The 12,967-nt window shown below is 43.2% G+C and overlaps 1 protein-coding gene across 1 annotated transcript in view; it reads right to left on the bottom strand.

The window, feature by feature from the left end:
* The window catches only part of PLK1 (polo like kinase 1), a 592,954-nt gene that overhangs the window by 506,938 nt on the left and 73,049 nt on the right, over nucleotides 1–12,967 (bottom strand). The window contains exon 3 of the mRNA XM_044089232.1: nucleotides 6,766–6,797. Coding sequence (XP_043945167.1) covers nucleotides 6,766–6,797 — 32 coding nt within the window. The remainder of the gene's footprint in view (nucleotides 1–6,765; nucleotides 6,798–12,967) is intronic.

Here is a 12,967-nt window from a genome sequence, read left to right as displayed (position 1 = left end):
ATGCACATGACAGATCGGTGCATTCAGGGCAAATGGTCCCAAAAAGAAAAGCACCTTCACATCAATCAAAAGGAAATGCTAGCAGTAATAAATGCTATTATAGCTTTCAAAGACCTTCTGCAACCAGGTCAACTATTGATAAGAACGGACAACACCACAGTAATGTGGTACATAAACAGGGAGGAACCCATTCATACCCCCTATGCAGACTGGCCATGTCACTTTGGAACATGGCCCTGGACTTACAAATCGAACTACAAGCACAGTACTTGCCAGGCAAGGAAAACACGCTGGCAGACAACCTAAGCAGAAATATGACAGATCCACACGAATGGAAGTTGCATCCTCAAGTTTTTACAGAGATAATTCAAGCATGGGGAAGGCCAGACATAGATCTCTTTGCCTCCCACAAAAATCACCAATTGACAAAATTCTGCTCAAGGATTTTTCATCCAAAGGCCTGGAGAGTGGACGCTCTCTCAGTTGGACATCAATGACAGTTTATGCCTTACCACCTCTTCCTCTGCTGCCCAAAGTTCTATTAAAAACCAGAGCAGACCAAAGATGATTCTCGTTGCTCCAGACTGGCCAAGACTACACTGGTTCCCACTCCTGAGGAGCCTGATGCATTCCCCACCATGGACCTTGCCTCTAATGCCTCTTCTACTGACTCAGCACAGCTTCAAAACTCTTCACAGTCTGCTAAAAACACTCAATCTAGCCGCATGGAAGATTCCTTAGAATCACAACAGACCCTACTCTCCAAGGAGGTGCAGGATGTCATTTTGGAGGCCAGAAGGCCATCTACTAGAAAAGCTTACTCCGCAAAATGGAAACTGTTTTGTGTCCGGAATGAGAAAAGGGGCCAGGATCCTGGAAAACTGAATTTACCTCAAATATTACAGTATCTAGCTGAGCAGCTAAACAGTGGACTTTCATTCTCCTCCATCAAAATCCATTCCTCAGCCATTTCTGCAGAATACAACACTGATCCACCCTTATTCTCTCACCCCCTCTTAAGACGGTTCCTCAGAGGGGCTAAGAATCTAAAACCCCCAAGGAAACGACCAATACCTGCTTGGGATCTCCATTTCATTCTAGAAAAACTGACCTTGCCTCCTTTTGAGCCAGCTGCCTCATCAGATTTGCAATATTTGTCCTGGAAAACAGCTTTCCTTCTGGCTATTACCTCAGCTCGTAGGGTTTCAGATCTACAAGCTCTCATGGCTATGCAGCCTTTTATCTTCCATCAGGACAGAGTTTCCTTACGAACCAACCCGTCCTTTATGCCAAAAGTGGTATCCAGGGTAGCTTTGAATCGGGCCATACACTTACCTACCTTTTATCCTAATCCTCTAAACAAAGGGGAGAGATTACTACATTCCTTGGACATCCACAGACAACTGCGTTATTATTTGGACAGAACAAAGCCTTTCAGAAAATCAGAACAGCTCTTTGTGTCCTATGCTATAGGAGCTCAAGGAAAGCCAATTTCCAAACAGACAATCTCAAAATGGATAGCCCACTGCATACGCTTTTGCTATTCTTTTCATGGCAAAACTGTACCTACAGGCATCAGATCTCACTCCACAAGGGCCACGGCTACCTCTGCAGCCTTTCTCAGAGGAGTCCCTACCAAAGATATTTTAGAAGCAGCCACTTGGAGTTCTGTGCATACCTTCTCCAAGCACTACCACCTTCCACTATACTCCAAGTCTAGAGCGGGCTTTGCCACTGCAGTCTTGCAGGGCATTCTGGCTCCTAGTTCCACCTAGTGCCTACCACCCCTTTCTTAGCTTTGGGATTCTACCCATCTGTTATGACTGCAGCTGTATGCACGATGAACATGGTACAGTTTTGTACCTACCATAAATGTAGATGTTAGAGTGCTAATACAGCTGCAGTCCAGGCTTCCCTCCCTCCTTCCCCTCTTGGGACAGGCCTATTGGCTAACATCTCCTCATGCAACCTGATTGGGGTATTCATTCTTGATGTATTTGCTTGCACTACTGTATTTTGATTATATGGCATTGCTTTATTACACAGTTATGTATTGCCTTCCTTCTGGGGGCACCTGACATCTGGGGCAAGAAAAACTGAAGAAAATGGTGTCTGCTGGTTCTTTTATACCCCTGTCGCACTGACGTCATGGAAGAAGTGATGACAACCGACGTCGGACCTAGACTTTGGAATTCGGCCAACCGAGGACCCGCCTGACGGCAGGAGAACCCCATCTGTTATGACTGCAGCTGTATTAGCACTCTAACATCTACATTTATGGTAGGTACAAAGCTGTACTATTTGGGGAAGTGGGAAGTTAGCACTGCTGTCACGTGGCTTGGATTGTTTTCTTTTCCCGGAAAAGTCTGGTGTTTAAGGCTGTGGCTACCTGTTCATTTTTTGTTGGGTGGGGGGAGGGAGTAAAACTGCAGTATAACTGATAAACTGGCCTGTTCAACAAAAAAAAAAAAAATAGCCCTTCAGCCGAATGACACTTTAATTTTGACACTGTAGTAGTTTTTCTTTATGAAATGCTAAATGAGAATGACACCAGTTCTTAAACTATATGTTATTGCAGGATATAGCACACACAGGTCAGCCAGCTTCCAAAGCTTCCAGTGCACATGTTCATTGTGCATACAGCTGCAGTCATAACAGATGGGGTTTTCCTGCAGTCAAGCGAGTCCTCGGTCGACCGAATTCCAAAGTCTAGGTCTGGCATCGGATGTCGTCGCTTCTTCCCTGACGTTAGTGCGACAGGGTTATAAAAGATCCAGACGACGCCATTTTCTCCAGTCTTTCTTGCCGCACGGTGCCCGAAGCATTAGCAGTTCGCAAGTGCTGGTCGGCCAGCTCCTGAGATTACGAATATTTTTCAACCGAAGACTTCTTAAAAGCTAAGTACCCCGTTGGGGAAACTTTTCTTGCCTCAGACCGATGTCAGACAAAGTTAATAATTGCATTTCATGTGGGAAGCAAATACCGCATAAGGATTTCCATTCCCTCTGTATTCCTTGCTTAGGCCCAAACCACGACGTCTCGGCCTGTCCTTTTTGTGCTACATTCAACAGACGCACTATTAAGCGTCGGGCGGAGTTCGCCCAACACTATTTTGGCAAAAAGTTTAATTACATTATGTCGTCGGATACTCCGACTCCAGTTTTGAGTAAAAGACGCAAAGAATAAGGACTGACATATGAGGTCCGCGACTTCTACCGATACCACGCTAAAGCAGACTACAGGCGCTCCGGTTCTCAGCGAGGCACCTACGCAGCCCACTTCATTAGCGGTGTCTTCTGTACCCGAGGTCGCAGGCTCTTCGGCCCACACCCCGACTACAGATACCAAAACCACTCTTGGCGGGGAAACTCAGAGTTTTGATAGGCCTGCCTCCTCTCAAGGTGTCTTCAGGCCCTCCTCTTCTTTTTCCATTAAGGCTTTCACTAAATCTAAAGCAGCCATGCATACTAAGACAAGCTCCACAGGGCCCCACTCAAGGCCCCATGCCTAAAAAGCAGATGCTCAAAATAGCTGAGGATTTGATTACTCTTATCAGGGGTTCTCAACCCCCCTCGGACAAAAGGCCCAGAGTGGAGGAAGAATACCCTTCCTCGGACCAGGCCTCCATTACTTCAGAACATTCTGAGGACCAGGAACATTCATACTCCCCTTTTGAAGATTCTGATGCAGATGAGTCCATTCCCTCTGTCTCCCCCCTGAGGATTTCTCTTTTGGGGAAACCTTGCATACCTTGAGGGAACACTTCCACTGGGAAGGCCAAGAGTACTCTGACTCCAAGAAAAGGCTCAGGGATTTTCTCTTGCTCCCTCAGCACAGGCCTCTGGCTATACCTCCTGTCTTGGACATACTAGATGATGTGTATTCAGAGGCCAACCTTAACCCAGATTCTTTACCTCCAGCTCCAGTCAAGCCTGACAGGTATTACCGGGTTCCTGATTCACACCAATTCCTATACAAAAGTCATGCGGCTGACCCAGAAACTATTTCACAGGGTCCCAAGGGAATTAAGGCCTCCACTGCCAAAAATCCATTACCTTCAGAGAGATTCCAGAGCTTTAGAAAGGTGGGAGAAAAGGTATACACATCTGCCACCTTAACAATGAGGGCATTAAACTGTCAGTTCCATATGTTAAAGTATCAAAAGTTTTTGTTATCTCAGTTGAAAAGCAAAATGTCGCAACCTGAACAACCAGACTTGAAGGAGTTGCAGGATTTGTTGCATAGTGCAGAGCAAGTGGATACCTTGCAATGTGGTTTTGATGCTTTAGAGGCCTCATGTAGAGCTGCTGTTACAGGGTCAGTTATACGCAGACATGCTTGGCTCAAAGAGCAAACCTTACCAGATCATGTCAAAGCAAAATTACTAGATGCACCTCTTCAAAAAGATGTATTGTTTGGTGTTAAAGCTGAGGAGGTTTTAAAGAAAATGGAGGAAAAGGCAAAATCAATGCAAACAGTGAAAGATTTTCTACAGGTACAACCACCACGTTTCAGTAGAAATTGGCCTTCAAAAAATTGGTCCTTTCCAGCCACGGACAGACCTCAGAGGTAGATACAGGCGCCCGAGGGGTAGAGGGCAATCTCAAGGATCATTTAGAGGCAGACAATGGCAAGCACCTACACCAAGAGGTGGTGGGGATAGTTACAGCCATTCAGAAAGCAGAACCAATGACTCCCCCTTTGCATGCCAAGCAAGGCTCAAATGGCAGCACCTTTAGGCAGAAAACTGGCATTATTTTCGAAATTGGCATATTGTCACAGAAGACAAATGGATCCTGGACATCATAGACGGAGGCTACAGATTCTACTTTCACACCCTTCCAAAAATGAGAGGCATGCCAAACCTGCCACACAATCAAAGGGCAGAGGCACAAAAACAAATTTCAGATCTCATGGACATGAAAGCTATTCAAGAGGTACCTGCACAAGAACAGGGTCTAGGTTTTTATTCCAGACTATTCCTGGTACCAAGGAAGGGCAAAGATTGGAGACCTATTTTGGACCTATCCATCCAAAACACATATTTACTCGTACCAAAATTCAAGATGCTCACATTACAGCAGCTTCTTCCCATGCTGGGCAAGGAGTCTTGGCTGGTAACATTGGACCTCACGGAGGCATACCTGCATGTCCCAATCAGACAAGATTGCAGAAGATACCTCAGATTTCTTGCAGGTTCAACCCATTATCAATTTCCTGCATTGCCCTTTGGCTTATCTACTGCACCCAGAGTGTTCACGAAATGCCTGGCATCAGTAATTGCCTTCTGCAGACTTCAAGGGATACAAATATACCCATATTTGGACGACTGCCTGATCCAAGCGGACAGCAAGCACATACTTCTGAAACACCTGGCGTTTGTAATAATGTTGAATTCTCTGGGATACGCAGTCAACAAAAAGAAATCAAGACTAATACCCTCTCAAACAATAATTTTCTGGGTGCCAGCTTGAATACAAACACCCAGATGGCCTACCTCACGCCAGAGAAACAAGGGCAACTAACTCAATACTTCAGAAAACTGGCAACTCTCACCAGGCTGACTGCAAGGAAAATCCTGCAGGCTCTGGGATTCATGGCATCTTGCATCCTGCTAATCCCATGTGCAAAACTGCATATGAGGAAACTTCAATGGTACCTAAAAAACTTATGGTCTCAACACAGCCACAGTTTGGAAACAATTATACCACTGATTCCATGTCTTCAAAAGGAATTTCTATGGTGGGCTCAAGCCTGCCAAAGAAACATAGGTCTCCCATTCTGCAAGCCTCAAGCAAATAGTCATCACAACAGACACCTCGGACTACGCCTGGGGGGCGCACATGACAGATCGGTGCATTCAGGGCAAATGGTCACTAAAAGAAAAGCACCTACACATCGATCAAAAGGAAATGCTAGCAGTAATAAATGCTATTATGGCTTTCAAAGACCTACTGCATCCAGGCCAGCTATTGATGAGGACAGACAACACCACAGTGATGTGGTACATAAACAGGGAGGAACCCATTCATATCCCCTATGCAGGCTAGCCATGTCTCTATGGAACATGGCTCTGAAATTACAAATCCAACTTCAAGCACAGTTCCTGCCAGGCAAGGAAAACACGCTGGCAGACAACCTGAGCAGAAATGACAGATCCACACGAATGGAAGTTGCATCCTCAAGTCTTTGCAAAGATCATTCAAGCATGGGGAAGGCCAGCCATAGATCTTTGCCACCCACAGAAATGACCAATTGACAAAATTCTGCTCAAGGACCTTTCATCCACAGGCCTGGAAAGTGGACGCACTCTTTCAGTTGGACAACAATGACAGTTTATGCCTTTCCACCTCTTCCTCTGCTGCCCAAGGTTCTATTAAAAGCCAGAGCAGACAGACCAAAGATGATTCTCATTGCTCCAGAGTGGCCAAGACAACACTGGTACCCACTCCTGAGGAGCCTGACGCATTCCCCACCATGGATCCTGCCTCTAATGCCTCTTCTACTGACTCAGCACAACTTCAAAACTCTTCACAGTCAGCTGAAAACGCTCAGTCTAGCCGCATGGAGGATTCCTTAAATTCACAACAGACCGTACTCTCCAAGGAGGTGCAGGATGTCATTTTGGAGGCCAGACAGCCTCCTACTAGAAAGGCCTACTCCGCAAAATGGAAACTGTTTTGTGCCTGGAATCAGAAAAAGGGTCAGAATCCTGAAATACTGAATTTACCTCAAATATTGCAGTACCTAGCTGAGATGCTAAACAGTGGACTTTCGTTCTCCATCAAAATCCATGCCTCTTGTATTTCTGCAGAATACAACACTGATCCTCCTTTATTCTCTCGCCCTCTCAAGACAGTTCCTCAGAGGGGCTAAGAATATAAAACCCCCAAGGAAGGAACCAGTACCTGCTTGGGACCTCAATTTCATTCTAGAAAAACTGACCCTGCCTCCTTTTTGAGCCAGCTGCTTCAACAGAACTGCAATATTTGTCATGGAAAACAGCCTTCCTTCTGGCTATCACCTCAGCTCGCAGGGTTTCGGAACTACAAGCCCTCATGGCTGTGCAGCCTTTCATTTTCCATCAGGACAGTTTCCTTACGAACCAATCCTTCCTATATGCCAAAGGTAGTATCCAGAGTGGCCTTGAATCAGACTATCCACTTACCTACCTTTTACCCTAATCCACAAAACAAAGGGGAGAGATTACTACATTCCTTGGACATTCGCAGACAGCTCCGTTATTACTTGGACAGAACAAAGCCTTTCAGAAAATCAGAGCAACTCTGTGTCCTATGCTACAGTTGCTCAAGGGAAGCCCATTTACAAACAGACCATCTCAAAATGGATAGCCCACTGTATACGCATTTGTTACTCTTTTTTCATGGTAAACCTGTACCTACAGGCATCAGATCTCACTCCACAAGGGCCACAGCTACCTCCGCAGCTTTCCTCAGGGGGCTTCCTACCAAAGATATTTTGGAAGCAGCCACTTGGAGTTCTGTACATACTTTCTCCAAGCACTATCACCTACTATTATACTCCAAATAGTGCCTACCACCTTTTTTTTTTTTTTTTTTTTTTTTTTTTAGCTTTGGGATTCTACCCATCTGTTATGACTGCAGCTGTATGCACGATGAACATAGTACAGTTTTGTACCTACCATAAATATAGATGTTTGAGTGCTAATACAGCTGCAGTCCAGGTTTCCTCCCCTCCTTCCCCTCTTGGGACAGGCCTAATGGCCAACACCCCCTCATACAACTTCATTGGGGTATTTTTTTATGGTGTATTTGCTTGCAACTACTGCTTTTTCATTATATTGCATTGCATTATTACATAAAATTGTTTTGCCTTCCTTCTGGGGGCACCTGACATCTGGGGCAAGAAAAACTGAAGAAAATGGCGTCTGCTGGTTCTTTTATACCCCTGTCTTACTGATGTCAGGGAAGAAGCGACGACATCCGACGCTGGACCTAGACTTTGGAATTTGGCCGACCGAGGACCCACCTGACGGCAGGAAAACCCCATCTGTTATGACTGCAGCTGTATTAGCACTCTAACATCTACATTTATGGTAGGTACAAAACTGTACTTTTCCACTTGCCCAAACCATTAGCACAAGCTGAGATGACTAAAAGGCTAACTGGGCGCCAAACCCTTCAGCGCTTTGCTGCAGTCGAAGAGCATTCTTCTGTGGGCTTTTGCTGATTGACAGTTGAATTGTGCTGTTCTGTTTGTTGGGTGGGTAAGTTCCCTTTGGGGAAACACCTTCTACATAGTATTCCTAAAACTTTCCTGTGTAGAAAAGTAGATTTTAAGCTTCTGCTGTTTACTTGACTTTGACTTGTAAAACGGGAATGCACTTTCGTTTTTCACAATTTAAACGTTAATTTTTAACATTCTAAATCTGTTCTGTGAAGGAACTTTACACATGCACACATTTTTGGTGCTGCTGTTTTACTAGGAAAAGTGACTTACTTTTTTAATGTTCTGGTTTTGTGCTGCTTAGCTTCTCCTGGAAAGAAGCACCATTTTCAGCTTGACCTGTTCCAAAGTCTGTCCTCCTTCCAGCCAACAGAACAGTTAACTAAACATCCTTTGCTAGCAAATTTGCTTCTCCTGCAGGTGGATGACTCTTGCCAAAGTTGGCATTTCAGGCCATTAGTCTCTTCCCCTGGGTCACTCTGGTGTTGCCCATACAGCCACTATGGACTGGGGATTAGCCATGTCTTCTGCAGCTGTGCCCTCTGTGCACAAGGGAGAGTCACTCTTGTTTTTTTTTTTTCCCTCGCCCCTGCTTAGTCAAAATGTGCCTGTCTGACCTTTTAATCCGGTTTGCCACAACTTTCATGTCAAAAAGAAACCCACAACCTAAACATGCATCTTCTGCACCAGCTTCACTGGTCTGGATAGTTAAATCTGTCTCCAGGTCTTGTACGGGCTATAGACTCATCAGGTGGGTCCTGGTAAAAGAAAAGGATTCCAGTTTTTGATTCAAGAAATCCCATCTGGAGAAGGGATGGGAAAGCTACAGGTTTTTCTCATATTTCTGATTCAGACTTTGAGGAGAATATCTTATCTAAATCTCCCTGTCAAAGTATTTCCAGAATGTGCCAGTGTTTTCAGAGAGAAATGAGGTTTCTCAGTCCATCAAAAAATACTTTTAATTGTTGAACCTGGTATTTGCAGACCCTCCTCCCATCCCCTGTACTGTCTGCATTAGAGGATGTGGCTGTCAGACTTTGGTTTCTCTGATAGCCAGTCTCCTGCAGCTATGACAGCCGATAAAACTGTGCAAAGTTCCTCGGTCTTTCAAATTTTTTATATATTCCTCCCAGACCTGAATTAGTAGTTATATCTTTAGTTAATCCATCAGTTGCCAAACATGTTGATTCTAATCCTTCCCCATTACCAAGGAGGTGAAACATAACTTTGAGGGGGAAGTTTACATTTCTGCAACTTTTACATGAGTTTGGCAGATCAAAATTCTGAAAATTTATTTTAACTAGTTTGAAAAATGTTTTAACTGCATTCTCTCCAGCCCTGTGAAAAAAAAAATCTGTGTGGTTTAGTTTCAGTTTTTCAGCTCACTACTCACTGTTAGTGGAGTCTGTAGATATTACATTCAGGGCCGTTGGCACTGTTAACACTTTTATTGCATTATCATTGAAGACATGGGCAAACATACATTCTTGTACGAAAGAAAGCAAATCTTAATGTTCCAAGTTACAAGCATTATACATCACCTATATTCTTTTGCATAACTATCATCAATCCATCATTACATTAATTGCTCAATTCCTGCCTTCCCTTAAACCTCACTCCTCCAAAACATTCTACATGTCTTGTTTCCACAATTTCCATTTTTTTATGTAACTTGCTCGTGCACTTTTCTAAATATACCACTTATGTTTTTTTGTCTGTTACAATATGCATTCAGTACTTCAAATACTTTGTAGACTTTGATTTCCATTTTCTAGTACTCCCCATTTCCTTTGTCCCTGATATTCTGTTGAATATCTTCTGAAATCCTTTATCAAATTCATATGCTCACTTCTTTGCAAACTTGTCTCCTTATAACTTTGCTATTTGCATTCTGCATTTCTTAATATAATTCTATACTTTTTTGTCCATAACCTTCAAGGCCACTTTCCAAAATATGGATAGCTTTGCAATTGTGATAAGTTATTGTTCTCGCCTATTATACATGACAGCTTTTTTGAATGTGTATTTCCAGCTTGTTACATGCAGACACTCGGGCTGATTTTTTTATAATGTTTATCTCCATTTGAGCCTGTCGCATTTTGCAAGAAGCACCCCATGTAATATATTTAATGTAAAACAGTTTTGTACATTTTCAAATGAAGTTCTGATTGTAATAGTTGTCCCAAACTGACTGATGTACCCAGAGGCATTACCTAACCTAAACTTAAGGTTATCCATTCTTGGGTGCATTTTCCAGTCTGTGACTCCTACTTACACGAATTGTCTGTTCTTGTTTTTATTCCCCTCCCAGATGCGCAAAACAGCTTGTATGCTTTCAGAAAACTTTTAGCCTTAAACTGCAATAGCCATCTTTAAAACCAAATTTATTCTCTGTTTTAGTAAATGCATTAAGTATTTCAGTACCAGGAAAGTGGCCATCTCTTCTTCACTTCCAATAATTTCAGTCTTCATTCTTTACTAAGCTGTTTGGCTTTGTACCTTTTTAATTGCAAGATTCCCTCAGCGTACAACACCCAGATTTACTGCCTGCACCTGTAATCTGCTTATTTCCAACAAGAGCAGAATATACAGCTGTCCTTTACTGCACACGTCTGAACTCACACTGAGCATTATTTGCTAAAGGAAAACATTATTCAGTGTCTTTGTTTTATGTAAGCAGATGGGCTTTAAAAAAAAAAAAAGTGTATTTAAGCTATGGGCATTAATCCATTCACCTATCCAGAACTAAGAGTCAGCATCTTAGCTGTATATATTGTAATCTGTGCAATTTTACACCCGATCCCTGACCTCAATAAGACAAGATTGCAGCCTATATTCACCTGTGTTTTGTCCAGCCTTTCTTATTTTACATTGTAATGCCTGCATTTCTTAAAACTTAAAGTAAATGAGCACTTTATTTTAGCACTTTTAACAATCCTTGAAAACCCTTTACTGGATAAAGTACAATTTATTGTAAAATGTTTTTTCCCTTTTTGGTGTCATTTCAAACAATGACAAAGGGTGCTGTGTGCTTTTCAGTAACCCCTCCCCCGACAACAAATGTCCAGTCTTTCTCTGCTAGTTTTTCTTGCAAAGCCTTTTCACAAATAATTCATGCTTTGTAGTATCACATTTACTCACTAATTTCAGTGTTGCTGGTCTGCTTCCTGTGCATCTCCCAGACCCAGAATCTGGTTAAAATCCAATGTAGTCCAGATTTTTCTAATCAACTCCTGTGCCCCCCAAACATTTTCCTTTAGAACAGGTGGGAGGTTTCACTGGAAGTCTCTCTGAGATTTGTCCGAATACTGAGAAGCAGAGACCCCTTCTGTTTGGCTCAAACTTTTTGTATTTCCTTAGCCAGTTCTGCATAAAAAGATTGATCCACTAATCAAAAACAATGTTCTAAAGACAACTAGGTACAGCAGCTTGTCTCACCTACCTGTCGACATTTCTTGACTGCTGGGATAAATTCGCATCTGATGTTGTAAATCTTTTGTTCTTAAATTACAGCTAGGACCTCTGTTCCATCCTTGGAACCGATACGGCCTTTTTCCAGCTCGCGCAAGCGAAAAACCCTCAGCTAAGAACCTACCCACAATGCCCCTCTCCTAGATACTCCAGATCTCATTTGCCGTGTTCCTAGTCAGACGTGTTGGCCATCTCTCTCAAAGCCAAGTACTAAATTGTTGATTTATGACACTGTTTTTTTCTTCAAAATTACAAAATTTTTAGTCGTTAGCATTTTTCACTGTCACCTATTTCCTCCCGTTTTCCTTGGTAATTTAAAATGTTACCCTTTTTGTTACTGTCACACTCCTGTCTTTGATGGGCCTTCCCTTTTTACTAGTAGTATTCCTTAACTAACATTACTGGTATTTTATTATTTTATCTTTATATTTTAAAGATTTTTATTTATTTATATACATCTTATTCTTTCTATTGGATAGCATTGTTTTCCTTACCATGTCAGACAAAGCTAAGTTGGATTTTAAACAGTGTGAAGTGTGGACACAAGATGCCCAACTCAGATGTACGTCTGCTGTGTCTATTGTTTGTGTGTGGATCATATTAAAGTGGATTGTGACATTTGTGCTAGTTTTAGTAATCGGACAGTAGCAGAACGTAAGAATAAACTTGCACCCTTCTCGGAGGCTCTATCTGGGACGGAAGTCTCACCCTCTCCTAAGACCAGAAAATATAAGGAAAAACTGAGTCACTCAATTCCTGCATCCCCATCAGTTACAGAACCAAGTAGGCTCCGTGCTTCGCCAGCGCCCTTGGTGCAGACCTCTGCACCAGGATCTGTCCTCTCCCACTGTGCCAGCCATGGTATTCATTCCTATTTGGGTTCCAACCACGGCACCACTGACCTCGGTGCTGTCCTTTATTCCCATGTTGGCTCCGATGACTGTACTTGCCTTGGCACCATCCCTGTCCACAGTGCCAACAGCTTCTTTGGCTCCAATACTCCGATGACTGTACATGCCTTGTCAACCATCCCCGGCCCAGATGCCGACAGTTTCTTCGGCTCCATCGACTCCAAATTTTGAATACCTGCCAAGGAGAAGATATTCTCCAACTTACGACCCTTTCTTGTGGCAGAGGTTTAGCCCCTTTCTAGAAATACCCGATTCCCCTTCAGCCTCCTTTAGATCCACTAAGAATTTTTCTGAAATAGACCTAGTGTGGGTTGTGGATCAGCTTCTGGCAGCTGTGGGATTGCCCACTCCAGCTAGACCTTCAGTCTGTCCTGACT

The sequence above is a fragment of the Protopterus annectens genome, chromosome 12.part0 (assembly GCF_019279795.1).
Source record: "Protopterus annectens isolate FY-2018-M chromosome 12.part0, PAN1.0, whole genome shotgun sequence".
NCBI lineage: Eukaryota > Metazoa > Chordata > Ceratodontiformes > Protopteridae > Protopterus > Protopterus annectens.
This window is presented reverse-complemented; position numbering and strand designations above follow the sequence as displayed.